This window comes from Ascidiella aspersa, chromosome 1, assembly GCF_963924565.1.
Source record: "Ascidiella aspersa chromosome 1, kaAscAspe10.2, whole genome shotgun sequence".
Classification (NCBI taxonomy): domain Eukaryota; kingdom Metazoa; phylum Chordata; class Ascidiacea; order Phlebobranchia; family Ascidiidae; genus Ascidiella; species Ascidiella aspersa.
Window position 1 is genome coordinate 22354252 of NC_139447.1, and position 15504 is coordinate 22369755.

A 15504-nucleotide genomic window follows, 5' to 3' on the forward strand; every position below is an offset into this window, starting at 1 on the left:
TTACTAAGGCTAAGTTTTGTACAACAACACTTTATTTGTTATTTCTGTGCAATACTTTATGGAGCTAGGATTAATGTGTGCCGCAGAAGCTACCACCAGTTGTAGATTCTATTGACATTTTAAAGGTCTATCTATAAAATGCGCATTCATAGCTTGCTAATCGACAGGCCTATCACGTTGAGCAGGCCTCGTAGAAAGGTCATCGTGCATTTGCCATAATGTTTTACGAATTAAATATCAACTTAGTATTGAGAGTATACCTTATTTACATTTAAAAAATGTACCCCATAACCAGGCAAACGAGGTTTTCGTATTCGTTTTCTGACCTAGTTTAGTGGCGTCAATCCTATAAATATTCTCAAAATAAATATCCTGGATATGTCCCTGATTCCTGGGCCGGTTCTCTTTATGACGGTGCTTGCGGCACTGCTGTACGTAGCCTACAAATCAAGTAAATACAATATTTTTTATGGAGACATATTTTCGATAAATGGAGACACAGAACAATAAATATTAAATAACATAGTAGTAGAGTTGTTCACAAAACAGCAAAAGATGGAACTTCCACATTATAAATATATTGAACACAAAACATAAATATCAAGAAAACATATTATATAAGAAAGGCAATATATGCAGTGTAGTGCTAAAAATGATTTATACATAATGTAACTACATCAAAACGTGTTGTGTCTTATGTGTACGAGGCAGGACTTCGGATTGTATCTTGTATGGAGCATTATGATTTACTGAATACAATGTGTACGATAAAGAAATAAGATTTATACTGGAAATTTGTTTGAAGCCATTTTCAGTTTTGTCCAAGTAACGTCAACATATTGTAGTTTGTATTTACAGCAAACATAGATTTATTTATAGCAAATATATGAATGCTGTTAATTGTTCGATTGACATTAAAACAATGCTATTATCAAGCGTCAAAACTCAAACAGGCTTTCGCTAGACCACCAACGATGACACTTATTTGGGGTTGACTAAAGGTTGTCAGGTGTATGTTAAGTGTTGACAAAAAGTATGCTGATACAATTCAATGAAAAATAGTACATAATTTTATACCAGAAGACAATTGTGGTGGTATTGTATAACTTTGCTTATTTCATACGTAACGTTTACCGTAATAATACGTAAAACGTCACTGCAATCAGAAGCAAACACAATTTCTTTTTATACAATTTGTCTTTTTCTCAGCTATTTAACAAAAGCTTAAACTTTTATGAAACAATATTTTGATTTTGTATACTCCGCATTGTGTAGATGTCCGCTTTTGCAGAAACTCGGCAGATGCAGCCTCTTACGACCTCTCTTTATCAAATTCGCATGAAAAGGTGGCATTTATATGGAACTTCAGCGACGCTTCCAACGCCGCCGATTGGACGAAGGTATGCACCTAACAATAGAAACAAAACAACTCGTTTATGTTTACAGCTAAACACATTTCCATATTTTGTTTATGTTAAACAGTAACATAAATAAATAAATTAGGATTTTGTAGAAAATAAACGTTATTGGTTTTTGTGATATTTCGTAATCCAAACATATTATTATTTTTGCATTCTTTTTTTGGAATTAAAACAATTAAAGTGTTGTTGAAACTTTTAGGCCTTAGCTGTCACGATATTCGTAATAAGTAGGCTAAAGTAGAAAGGGCTTAGTCAGAAAAGTGTTTTAATAAGGATTAAACTAAATTATCCCTTTTCACAATACGTTTTAAAAACCACGATGCCATATGCGTATTTACTCTGTTTTGTTTCGATGTTAAATGCACCCCATTGGCTTTTTACATAACATGTATGAGTATAGCATATATTCTATAGGCTGTATGGGAGTCCAGGCATTTTGTTGGTCGTTGAAAGGGTAAAGGAAAATAATAAAGCGAAGTTTACTTTAATCTAAACTAAAAACTATCGAATATTGTTCTGTAAAATAAATAAATATGCAAGTGATTTATAACTAGTTAACCAATTTGACCATCGTATATAAAATTTTAAAGTAACTTAAGTTCTAATGGTCCTACCTCGTAAATTACTCCCACTATAACGTTATAAAATTGAAAGAAGATTTTTACATCTATAGGTCTCGTTCAAAATCCAATTACAGAAACGATTTTCGTTTTTTTACAGAAAAAAGTAAGTAAAAAGCTTACGTGCAGCTCTTCGGATTGAATTCGGCACGTTTGCGTTTGCAAATGTTCCTGCTGTGGTGCGCCCTCCTGCACGCGCAGATACAAGTGCTGTGATCCTGTTCAAAGCGCACCAGTAACGTTCTATCGGGGTGACATTGCTTGCACTCGCATCGACATCTGTGGCGATTCCACCGTTGCATGGGACCGCATTCTTGTGGTATGCATCGTGACTCACAGCGACATCGATCAACGTTCCAACGTTCGTCGTGCGCACATATTCTCGGTATACATGGGTTGATTGGGCTGAAAGGTTAAACTCGCGCTCGAATAAAATGAAAAAGATGCTTCGGGCCAGGACACAAACTACTAATACAAACTATAGACTATTTTGTATTTTAAATTAACCATAGTTTATTGTTTTCGTCCAAGAATTAACTCTCCGTTAATTCCACCAATTAAAGTGTTGTTTTATCGCCGAAGTGCTACGAAGTAATTTATGTAACAACCTTAAACAAGCACACTGAGCATGTTCGGTGAAGTTCAACGTGATGTAATCAACGCGCAGCTTCCCCGTGGTATGCTGCCGGGACACCTTAAACAAGCAAAACACAATTGTGTAAATGCATGGTCAAACAGTATCATGAGAAAACAAATTAAAGACCGTACTCACATCTATTTCAGTGATGTATATTTCGATCGGCATACAAACGTGTCTGTCGTTGTCGCAACAGCCAGAGCATCGCTGTAGTTTGACACAAGGCGGTCGAAGTTTGACGTCCGATCTAATAGTTGGATGTATTTTTCTGATGTCTAGGATTTCCTCGCGAACCGCACATTTTGTATTGCTCAATGCTGTCTCGAGGTCTGTGACACACAAGAAATAACGATATTAATAAATATATCTACAACCACCGGACCACGTCACAAGCTGAATTCATAAAACGGTTCATTGGTTTGCATTTGGCTTTTTATCAGCAGGGAACCTGGAAATTATATGGATACGCGATTCTGAGTAAATGGAAGGGTTTAGTTAAACAGTGAACTAAAAACATTGAGTAATGCTATAATAACACTAGTATCATTTTAACCAGAGGATCACAATAGACTGTGGTATGAAGGTTGATTTAATTTTTCCACATGCAACAATTTAAATACTATAATTCATCGGCGTTTGATTTGATTTTAATCAACAAGTCTAAGGTTTTTAGTTAGGGTGTCCATCTTTTACATGTTGAAATAATAATATCCTAAGTGCGATAGGAAGAAATTGTAAATTAAATGCCTGAATTTGTCATTGTAAGAGGTTCAAAATTTGTATGCCAATTTCAAAGTATGAAAGGCAACGACTTAGCGATGTTTCTATTGTGTGTGATATGGCGGTTCATGGCGTCTAGACGACCATTTGTTTGGGCCTTAGGCGATTGCACGAACGAGTCGAAGTCAACATGTAGCAGATTTACAGTATTCTGCTACACATTGAGTTGGCTACCGCAGCAAGTCTTAACCGCAACATACGTACAAGATTAAACTCGTTGACGATTAACCCGGTACATTACGATAAGGACAACAACTACGTTCAGTTATAGCAAGTCGGAATAAATCCAAAATAACTAACAAAACAATATTAGATGCAATCCAAACGAATAAAATCGCCATAATCCAATAAAATATATATATATATATATATATATGTATATATATTTCGTCTGATACTCTTCTTTACATTCCATTTGCCTAAGCTGTAAAGAGGATATGACGAGAAAGGCGTTGAACCATAAAATTCTTACGACGGCGAGGGCACTCACGCTATTGTGTCAAGGTGTATGCGTTGTTGCTCTCATACATGACTAGGGTCGTAAGTAGGGCTTACAGCTACCAAGTTATGCATTTTTTAGATGTTACTTTACTTTATTCACGAAATCACATAGCCAGAAAAATACGACCAACCATCCGCCGTTTATTACAATTTTCGGATTTGCGTGAAATTCCATCATTATTTGACGCATGCGGCATAACAATCGCGTAATTGATAGGTGTAGTCCTGGTAATTTGTGACTTAAACTCTTGGCATAAGATACCTCTTCGCGGCAATCCTTAACCTTCTAAAGTTGAACGACATCATTCGAAAGAGTCTGACTGCGCAAACTCAAGCACTATAGCTATTACCCTATAATCGCTTAACACTATAAAAGTACCTAACATCTTAAACCGGGTGTGTAAAAGTATAATGTGATGGACAACATTAAATAATTTAACTGTATTTTTTAACACACTTATAATATTTGAATGGTTGGAAAAATAATGTTCAACCGAAATCAAAACAAATTTTTATTAACTATCAAAAAAATATATATTCTATCTTAATCTGATTGTTACGAACAGTAGTGTAATATATACAAAAATGTGACGCGCCCTTTAGTGATACACATAAAGAGATTGTGTCGTAATACACACGAGACTTCGATTACAAGGCAGCAAATAAAATTCTTTACAATCATCATCTTTTTGTTATGTACAATCAAATATATTAGCAGAAGTATTTTTTAGTAATTATAGTTTGGACCTGTTAAGTTAGATAACTCTTAAGTTGTTTCCAAGATATAACACATTAAACTAATAGTTTTTATTTTCTTAATATTAAGTCTTTGTCATTAAATTTACTTCTCAAAAGTTTATAGCAATCTTACGATAACACAAATAAAAAATGGCGTATACAAGTATAGTTTTCCAAACAAGGAAAAAGTCAACCCGTACCAAGAAACAATTTTTTTATTTAGGTTGAATATAGCACCATAAACAGGTAAGGATTCAATTTGCTTAATATGTATAATAAAGTTTTGACGTGTACAACAATATCTAAGAAAATCGTTTGATCAAATTCTCCCTATGTTTTACGTAATTTATCCAGTAATTTTCCACAAGAAAATTCGCAGATATTTGAATATCATTCGCTTTATGTAGTTAACTCCGCTATCGGCAATTTATTTGACTTATTACAGTATGCTAGATCAGATCAAGATAAAATAATAATGCCTTGCGCTACCTATGAAATGCAATTTTATAAGATGTAGCGTTTAATTACCACGCTTCTCAGCATAGAATTACATCAAAATGAGATATGGTTGTTGAAGTTTGTATTGAATGACATGGCGGTAAATACAACTGATACAATAACATTTTTGAGTAAGTATTAATTACTAGTATTCACTACAACGAGAGTTGCATAGACGGATCGACAGAAGGTTGACGCCTCACTTGAAATACATTGTAATCTCACGACTTGTGGTCAACGGACCTTCAGGAGAAAACTTAATCATACACCATAAAGATGTAATTTAAACTTTGTCGTTTAAAAGATGGAGAGTAAGAGTGTTAATTGTGTTGTGATATTAATTTGATCGGTAAAAAATAAATTATTGTTGATATTGAATCGTGTCGCCGTAATGTCGTCGCGGTATCAGCAATACTTATGATAAGGCATTACACCGGCGACAGATATATGTGCGTTGGCGACCCTTGGGGCCGTGTTGACATTTTGTCCTTGACAGCTATTTGCAACTTCGATGAGGGAAAATGACCTAAATGATATTTTCTGAAATGTGACAACAGTTTTCTAAGCTCAATGGTGAGAGAAGAAATGACGATCAAAAGGGGAATTTTATTTGAATTGAAGCTAATATAAGGAAGAGTTGATTTCTAAAACAGACCCTAACTTAGAATATATAATATGCTCACATCTGGTGCATCATAATGTTCTTTCATTATAATGTGTATCGAATGGTACACGTAATGTGTGAACAACAACGTTTCAGGAAGGAATACCCCAGCATGACTGATTACTTTGTATGATACTGGTTGCTTTGGCCATCTGTGTATTGCTATAGTTGCGAAACACTTTGGTAAAACTTTTAAAGGCACATGGTTATATAGCACGCACTTTACTTTTAATGGGTGACAATTTTAACAAAATTACAATATTGAAAAATTTTACCAAAATGTTAAAGGCGTTACAATATATTCGAAAGGTTGTAGAACTACAATGTTACAAACGCGCAAATTCAATAGTTACTTCTGGGATGTATAGCCTACATTGTTTTTATACGTATACCCACAAATTTTGGCTATTGACGATATGCATGAAAACTTATCGTAATAGACTATAACTACTGTTAGAAACACGAAAAATATTTAAAGTGTTAACGCAAGGTATAGTTTTCTTTTGTTGTAAAAGAGTTTCACTGCCAGTGTGTCGTCTACGGCGTGGAATGGGTACGCCTAAATTCGATGTTTACCTGATACACACACCCGCCAATGTCAGTAAACCAAGGGTCTTTTATGCGGTCTACGGAAACTGATCGACTTTCATGAGGCGCGTGGTTACACAAAAGCCTATAATATGTGGACAAAACAAGCGACGACAAATTCCTGGGTGGCAAAGGGGTCTGTATTTTGTGGCTATAAATATATTTTTACACTTTAAACAAAGTGTTATTACTTGTTACTACTAAGTTTACACTTTGACCTAATTAAAAAAAAATAATTTGCCAAAAAACGGTATTGTTTACCTTGTCGACTGTGGTTGTGTAGTGTCTTTCCTGATGCAAGAGGTATGCAAAACGCTGATATAACCAAAGTCATACTGATCAATGTTAAAAAGCCGACAGCATCCGAATAACTCCAAGATTTAGTGTATTGACATTCCACGGAGTTTGACCCCGACACAAGGCATCTTGACAATACGTTACTACACTTTGAAGATGAAAAGTGTAAATCCAACTTGAATATGTGAGGAATAATATCTTTCCATTGAGCGTCATAACTGTTCTTTCGTGCACCTTCAAATTGCTTTGACAAATCCATTGTCCCTGATAGGTTAATAAGTGAAGTACAATTTTTTCAAGAAGTACTCAGTTTTTACTTGGTAATCGTGCGTTGTTGTAGTAGTAATAATATTGTTTATGAGTTGTCTACGCCTGAACAAATGGATTAACTGTAATGATGAGTAACATTGATATATCAACTCAACAAACAATTCAATAATGAATTCTATAGGAGTCTTTAAATTTAAGGACTGGCGTAAGCGGTACCTTTCCCTTATCACTGTCCTAAGGCTGTCTCGCCATCCGAGTGGTGAAAAAATTCGCTGCGAGCGTTTTTTTATGATCGTAGGAAAAAGTACTCTCCAATGAGCTCGTCACAGACAAAATGGAAGTGACGCACGCCACCAACGTAACCTTGCTATATTACTATGGCGCGACTATTAGGTTACAATCTGCTGAATCTACTATAGACAATTGTTTTTAAAATCTGTATGGTAAAACAAAAATTACCAAACAACTTCCCAAATACCTTTTACTACAACGTTAAATAGCACAGTAAAATTGACCCTAGAATCTTACATATATTTAGAATGAAGGTTGCTTGTAATTCACTTATTTACTCTGCTCGTTTAAGGTATAACGCGTATTTTGTGAATTCTAGTTAGTTTAACTGCCTTCTTTTTTTAATAAACTAACTTACCTTACAAAACTGGGTATCACACAATGAGACGCCAAACATAAGGTGGTTGACACGTGCAAAGGGCACTGACCCACAGTAACCTGTAAGGATACAGCTGTGAATAACCCGTACCTAGCTATAAATTAAGCGAACGGGTAAGTCAGCTATATCGAAAAACGATGTGGTCACTCAGCCGTGTTACGTTTGTCACCATCCAGATTACTCGGATGGAAAGGTGTTTGAATTTTGTAACAGTTAGTGTGTAATAACTCTCCACTTCTACATACGTTTATCTCTATCTTTCTTACGGGTGTTTCACAGGTTTCGGTTAATATTACAAAAAGCCTTTGTTTAAGATTTAACGTCTGTCAGACAACAGACACGACTCAAGTGGTTTAAATTTATTTTCCACATAACAGCTTATCTGTCTGCAAACAAACAAAATATGATGTGCAAGAGCTAGACCACTGAGTTTTTTTAATTGTTTAACAACTATCCTTTATTACAGAAAAGCGTACATATTTTTCGTTTTTGTATTTTCCTTTTTTTATTCTTGGACCGAGAAAGAATTTTAACTATTATATATACTAAAACTTTTTTAAATCAATTCAATTGCGTTCAAACATCATTTAAGAATTTGTTAAAATAATTCCGAATTAACTATTGAAATATAGTTACTAATATCGTTCGACTGCTTTCGTACAAAAATATGATTTATCAATGCATGCAAATAATAATCTAAGTGAAGCGCATTGCGAATGTATGAAACATTAGTCGCGAAATGTTAAATCGAATAAATAATTTATGTTTAGAAGACAACAAATGGATTATTCCAAATCGAATTATTATCGAATATACGCTACGAAACAGATGCGTTTTATCGCCCTTTCCTTAAACATATTTGAAGTGACATGCGTTTACAAAAAAATACTTAAAATGAAAATATTTCGTTCCCTAATCCAGTTATGTATGGAGATTAGAGAATTGCACGAAGATCCCAAGGACTAAGTTATCAATTATGTCGATATAGCAATTGGGAGAAGGTAATACATTCTAGGTACCAATTGAAAGATTGTGGTTAGGCAAACTTCCGCAAAAAGCACTTCAAACGTGAATTTTAGTTGATCATAATAGGCATTCGTCGTTATTTCTCGATTATCACGTCTTTTTGGCGAGTTGTATTCCGTTTTATGTAATGTTCAAATCTGTATTTACGAAATTACTAGGGTTTGAGTTGTTGTAAAAGCCAAGTGTAAGCATAAATTAACAGCCGATGCAGAGAAATGGCGACTATGCAATTAGTCTACGAAGACGTGACAACGAGTAACCGCGCCAGAATGACTTGATCGCACGTGGGCGGCGGCAAGAAGAGACGTATACCATCCCCCATCACAGCAGAGGCAGACGGAGAGGGCGATCCCCAGTCTACACCAACCGAATCACGCCAGCAGATTGGGGCGTGACGGTTTCGTTACACGCGTAGGCTTACTGATCATGCCACGGGGTTAAAAGAAAGCCGCAGCCGAAATGCATTTCGATTCACTTTTCCTGTATTTCTGGTCGACATTTGCATGCCGTTTTTCGCTTCTCTTTCTACATTTCTATTCTTTTATAAATAACTTTTAGTATTTATAACTATAGTTGACCCTTTCTAGTAGAATGTTTGCTCACATCAATTACGTTTCGTGAAAATGCTCTCGACCATTATTTTCACGTATAATATTGTTTTAATCTTTTTTCGATTTCGTCAACAGTAGTAACTCCCGACAAACTGTTTCAATTTTACGGTAAATGTTGTTCGAAAATCAACAGATTAACTTGAGGAAGAGGTGTTACTGTGTAGTTCAGTTTTAACAACGTCAAACGCTTGACTGGCATCAAATCATAACAAACGCAGTGAAATACTACGAACGACCGTCTCGTGCCCTCGCCAACTTTCGCCGATCAATTGAACTTGATCAAACTTGCCCACTGAGGCGCGTCACTAAGTGCCCTAGCGTATTGTCAGTGCCGATTCGTTGACCCGCAGAGTGTAGGCAAGCCCAAACTTAACGTTCCCCTCGGAGATTAGGAATTTTGATTTCCCAACAAGGGGTGACGCAACATTGCAAGACGAAACGCGTTACCGGTTAAAATTAGATGCTTTGTGTTTGTTCATTTGATCGATAACTTTGATTATTTTGCTTGCAAAAAGATTTGTTAGTAATATTACTTTTACTCGCATTTCTGCATATTAGTGCAAAAAAATCAAGATTTTTAAAATAACACTCAGTTGACAGTAACTTTAAAAATGACGTCAATAAAATGACAAATGTTGAAAGGAAAGACATATTTTTACAAATTTGAGACATGTTAAAAATACATATATTTAAACAAAGTAAATTGTTGTTTAAACGAAAAGTTATTTTACCCTGAAGAATATGAAATGTCGAACTAAAAATAAAAGAAATTACCTAAAAGACATTTTCTTATAAATTTGAGACATGTTAAAAATGCATATATTTAAACAAAGTATGTAGGACTAAATAAGTGTGGGGTCGTCAGTCACGCTTTCGGTACAGCACAACTGTTTATTACATTTGTCAGAAAATTAAAGATATGCGACTACATAAGGCAACAACGAAATGACGAGCAGAACTTAAAAAGACTACGAACTAGTTGATAAAACAGACAAATACATACGGCGCAACGTAACCTTTATGTTACCACCAAAGAGAATTTCGTAAATAATTTTTACTTGAAATTGATTTAGACAACTTTTGACCTAGTTTGGCCTTTTTAAAGTTAAAAACAATTGTCTTGCTTGTTATATTTAGCATTATATTATTAGGAGCATGTTAAAAGCTGATGTTTTAAGATATCAGCCTACAGTACACCGTATGAGATTGTGCTTCGGTTCAAAGTCCAAGTATGTTCGAAATGGAAATACCAGGAAACGTTTTCGTTAACTGTAATCTCACATGACTTTAGTTTCGAAGCTTGGTAGGAAAATTTACTTAAACGCTTTCCATTGTTGAAAAATTCGGGGATTGCCAACTTCACGAAAATCTAGTAGTAGGCATATTTATGTTGCCCTAGAGGCCCAACCTAGTGAATTTCGAAGACATATCATATATACCTTAACTTAACCGATACGCTAATTGTTAACATCCCACGTATAATTTCGACCATGTTTTGTATTACTAAAAAAGACATAAGTTTCCATCTAATTGTGCAAAGAAACGCGTTATCGCTTCCGCCTTGATCAAAAGTAATGTGTGTTAACAAAAATCTGATTTAGAAAAATCCCTTTGTTAACGTTTCCCAAAAAGTATTAAAGTGGAATTAAAATGTCGTTGGTAAGTAGACTCCGCTTTAAATATCCATGTTCGTAAGAGAGCTTAAAACTAAAGTTTTAATCATTGGTGTTAGACATCGCTATAGTTTCTACTGCAATTTTGCTTTGATAGCCAGGGTTTAAAGATAAGATCATATGATGTATATCAAATTCATATGGGGAAGTTTAGATCGAAGAGATAATAGCAGACTTATTTATATGGCCTACTTTTTATGAAAAATACGCATTAATTTGTTAGGTACATCGTTTATCATTGGTATACTTTTATAAATGTGTAATTTATTACATGATATGGCCTACTTGAAATATGTTGCTTGATATATCTAGACGACTGTTTTCTAAAAAGGTTATAGTCACGCCTCTTGACACAGCCGACTGTTGTTAATTTCTGTATGTTTACGCCCCGGGCTATCAAACATCGTCGACAAAAACACAAACCACAACTAAAAATTTTCGTGTTATTTTCAATTTTACAAGTGGAATTAAATTCACTTGATGTTGGTACACCGCAAGTAGTTTTTCCAAGTCACGTAGCATTTTTTTCGATTTTGTCAACCCATACGGCCTGCCTGGCTGTGTAACATTGGGCCTAATTCCAAATTTAAGAAACCAATATAATGACATTTTGAAGGGTATTTTAAAATTTTTTCACACGTTATATCGTAAAGTCATAAAAAACTGAAGTAAACATGTTAAACACAGTTAATCTCGTGCGCGGACGATGGACGTGCAATTAATATGGTGTTCCTCAATACAATCGGAATATTTTTGCCGAAGGCCTTTAATGACAAAATTTATAGGAAGGAGATTTACGTTGTCAAATCTTCATGACGCATTGGGTACTATAGAGACTCGCTCATAGTCTAAACATGCCAGGAAGTATAAATGTTTTGCGATAAGTACAACAAAGCGATAAATTAGAAGACGACAAAATAAATAAAAACGATAGTTGTATAAAGTCTTTTACATTCGATTTTTTTCTGTTTTTTTAAGTTTAGAACTTTATATAAGCAAGCAGAACACATAAACAAGCAATTGCTTTAAATAAGATCACCCGGAATCCTCAATGGAAATATGTATTCCTGGCTGATAGAACGATTTAGTTAGGTTTTTCACGAAATGAATCTTTTGAGTGGATGTTTCGATGAGTTTCTTTTCTTCTACGAGCCTTGCGTTCTCACAACGTAATATTTTAACTTCCTTGGCAATTTGAACGCATGTTTCACAATTCTGAAACAGTTTAAACGTTGAACGTGTTAAATTACAGAATACATCCCATTTACAAATCTATACGTATTTTACGATATCGCAGGATACCCAGACCTAGTATATTCAGTTGACTAAAATTTATCAGGGGACCATATTCATGACATTTTATTTCGTCAGAGGTTTTACCTTTTAGACTATTGCTGTTATCATTATCAATATTGTCATCTAATGCGACTTTCGTTTGTATTTTGGTTCTTTTATTCGTGTAACCCGCTGTTTTAGTTTTCGGAACCCGACCCTTAATTTTCTACCAAAACAGATAATAATTTTCTTTCCGGAACCCATGAAAATATTCAGAGACTCTGATAAAACTGCTGGCGATGATCGGTCCTGGGCGCACATATGCAATTGAAACATTAGAGGTCAACATGCACAACCGGCAGACTGCGCTCCGTATATTTGGACCTCCCTCCCCCCAAATGTTTTAGAAAAGTAAAGAAAATGAATTTATCACAGGATGTTTTCCAGGAAATCTTAGCCCATTTTAAAGGATTTTTTAAAGGCCTTCTACATATCATAAGGCATATTTTTGCCCAGTTAAAAATATGATTGTTATGAAAAAGAGATAACTGTAATGTACTCCTTTGTATTCTCACATATTTACAGGTGTAAAAAAGTAGACATTAAGTTCAGTGTGCAATAAATTGTGAAGAAAATATATATTTTTGAAGCCTGGGACTCTAAATCTATGATTAAACGGTTAAATGCTTAACGGCAATCGATATAAACTGTTGCTACCAGCCAGAAAGTCAAACAAAAATAAATCTTCTGGTTATTGTATTTACGTATTGAAATTTTGACGTACTACAAGTGGTCCTCAACAGAATGTTACCATATACGGGTTAACAAAGGCACATATGAAAGGAGTCGAACTACGGCCGATCGTTTCATTGGTGAGGACACCACTTATAAGGTGGCTGCCTGAAACGTCTCATTTGTAATTCATTGCACATTGCATAACAGCCTAGTACGTTAAACATCAAAACGTTTTGCTTCAGCTTAAACCAATTATCGTCGTTAACAGTTTGGCTTAAAATTTATTGCTTAATGAGCAACTCTTTTTCTAAAATATGTTTTTCTGAAATCTCTTTTTTTCAAAATATACTTATATTCAAACCTAAAAGGTTAACCTACAATTGTTGTTAAGTTTGTTTAACACGTTGTACATAAAACGACAAAATTGCCAATTTTGCTTGGCAAATTACATCATTGCATCTTCCAAGAATGACTTTCTCAATTATTTAGGTAAAAAAGTAATTACTCGGTTCAAATTAAGGGACATACCTTATGTTTGTGTTTCTTCAAGTGTTCCTGGTGCGACGACAAATCTCTTTCCGAGATATCTGAAGTTGATCTTTAAAAATATATAATCCGGGACTAGATGAAATACGCACATCAGCATTAACAAAGTTTATCATAGACATTTATTTTTTGAACTTGGGATAATAAATTTTATCTGTGTTGTACCACAAAATGTAGAATACATGACCATGTCATATTTGGTCGAATGTGTGGTTAATGGCGTAATAAACCTGTGGCTACTAAAATTGTGGACACAACGAGGAAAATTACGACACTTTAATGTAGTTTTATGAACTGTACTGCAACACTTGATTTCTATGAAAATAATGTCCGAAATGGTGTGTATGCGTTCGAATTTTTTTTTTCGAAGGTTAAGTCTATAATCTTTAACAGTCACGGAAATAATGCAATGTTTTAAAATATCCCCATTTGCCACAACTTGGTAGGCTACTAAATAGATTTTAGTTAAACGAAGTGCCATACTGATCAGTGGATGTTGGTACTTAGTTAGTGAATCCCCCTTTTATATTGCTATTTATGTCAATGCTGATTGTTGTCGTCCGCCATATATTTCCCGTTTTGTATTGGTAAATAGAGTTTATCTTGATGCCTGTACATAACTAACAATAGAGGAAAGGAATTAAGCCTAAGTATAACACTTAGTCATGCCAAACATCGTCTTTTCGTACTGGTTGCCTTAAATCTGCAAGGCCTTGATTACTTGAGTAATTGACTTCACTTTAGTCTACTTAAAGTTACTGTTTTACCTCTTAAATTGACGTAAGTTTTTTAAGTAAGATGGCCGGACTTTATACAAATGACAGGACTTCGGCATAAGTATTTTAGTGTTTTAATTTAATTCATTTTTGCTAAAACGTAACGGTATTTAGTAAACTTTTACGCACAAAACAGTTTGGCTGATATTTATTTTGTTTTCAGTGATTGTATTGTGATGATATAATTCTAAAGGTGGAATGTGTTTATCAATTTATTAGATTAAAACATTTATTTTTATAATTAATGACCTGACCTAGGTTTGAGCTGCCATAGCAATGAATTAAAATGAGACTTGACTTGTGTTAGTTAACGTTTTGACTAGAACAGACGTGGTTTCGACCCCCAGGTTTGTAACCAGTGTTCTAGTATGATAGGTAAAATTAAGGCTTATTCAAATGTATAAATATTTAGAAATATTTAGAAATATTGCATTATAAAGCCAAATAAAAATGAGTCCGACAGCACAATAAAAAATGTTAATTAGTGTATGCTGAGAGGCGTTGGATTTGGGAGCAATTACTTGACATTTCTATAGGTAATCCTCACCCAATCTAGTTTTATATTTATCCAGCCTGTGCAAAACATTACCTCAAAACGCTTATCCGTTGTTGTAAGAAAGACGATTCCAGGCCGCTCTCGTCTATTTCCTAAAATAACGCTGTTATGAAACGCAATTTAAGGGTTTTTGAATTTCAATAAAAAGAAAACGGTAATAACATCGACTTTTTCTGTTTTCAAACATGTCAGCATCAGTGTTAAAGTGAATATAACACATGCGATTTGCAAGTTAACTCTACTCATACAATGGTGAACATTATATTCTTACCGATATATTCTATGCGTTTCGTTTAAAATGTGTTTCCGAGAGTTTGCTTTTTCCTAAAGCATGATATATATATATTCCGTATTCTAAATTCTCTAGCAAAGCTAAGCGGCTACAAGGTTTTTTAATTAAACCTATCGAGCAAAACAAAGAGTTTTGTTTGTTGCTTACTTTTGATTTCTCTTGTTTTTCTCGCAACTCTTTTTCTTTTGCGAATAAATCTAGTGCATTGGATTGATGGACTGCATCACTTTCATAAGTTTCGACTTGTTTTTTGTACGTTGTTACCAGCGCTTCATACGATGATACGCGTGTCTCGTATTCTTCTATTGCCTTCTGCATGGATATAATTGG

The 15504-nt window shown here is 34.5% G+C and overlaps 2 protein-coding genes across 4 annotated transcripts in view; both read right to left on the minus strand.

Moving 5' to 3' along the window:
- Positions 1 to 472: 472 nt before the first annotated feature.
- Positions 473 to 7163, minus strand: LOC146168295 (uncharacterized). The gene is made up of 5 exons (XM_083389071.1): positions 6709 to 7163; positions 2814 to 3007; positions 2650 to 2735; positions 2165 to 2446; positions 473 to 1408 (listed from the first exon to the last, which is right to left on the minus strand). Exons 1-5 carry the CDS (start codon positions 7001 to 7003, stop codon positions 1366 to 1368), a joined length of 900 nt encoding a protein of 299 aa, XP_083245197.1. The 5' UTR covers positions 7004 to 7163; the 3' UTR covers positions 473 to 1365.
- A 2704-nt stretch (positions 7164 to 9867) lies between these two features.
- The window catches only part of LOC146168296 (uncharacterized), a 52194-nt gene continuing 46557 nt past the window's right edge, over positions 9868 to 15504 (minus strand). For all 3 annotated transcript variants that reach the window (XM_083389226.1, XM_083389227.1, XM_083389225.1), the window contains 4 exons: positions 15322 to 15486; positions 14916 to 14974; positions 13533 to 13602; positions 9868 to 12209 (listed from right to left, as the gene is read on the minus strand). In XM_083389226.1, coding sequence (XP_083245352.1) covers positions 12030 to 12209; positions 13533 to 13602; positions 14916 to 14974; positions 15322 to 15486 — 474 coding nt within the window. In that variant the 3' untranslated portion in view covers positions 9868 to 12029. The remainder of the gene's footprint in view (positions 12210 to 13532; positions 13603 to 14915; positions 14975 to 15321; positions 15487 to 15504) is intronic.

Bases quoted from the DNA above. Each gene is read 5' to 3' on its own strand.
- LOC146168295 (XM_083389071.1), bottom strand. From the start codon at position 7,003: ATGGATTTGTCAAAGCAATTTGAAGGTGCACGAAAGAACAGTTATGAC. The intron at 3,008-6,708 runs GTAAACAATACC...TGTGTGTCACAG, and splicing joins ACACAACCACAGTCGACAAG to ACCTCGAGACAGCATTGAGC. The intron at 2,447-2,649 runs GTTGTTACATAA...TTAACCTTTCAG, and splicing joins GCTCAGTGTGCTTGTTTAAG to CCCAATCAACCCATGTATAC.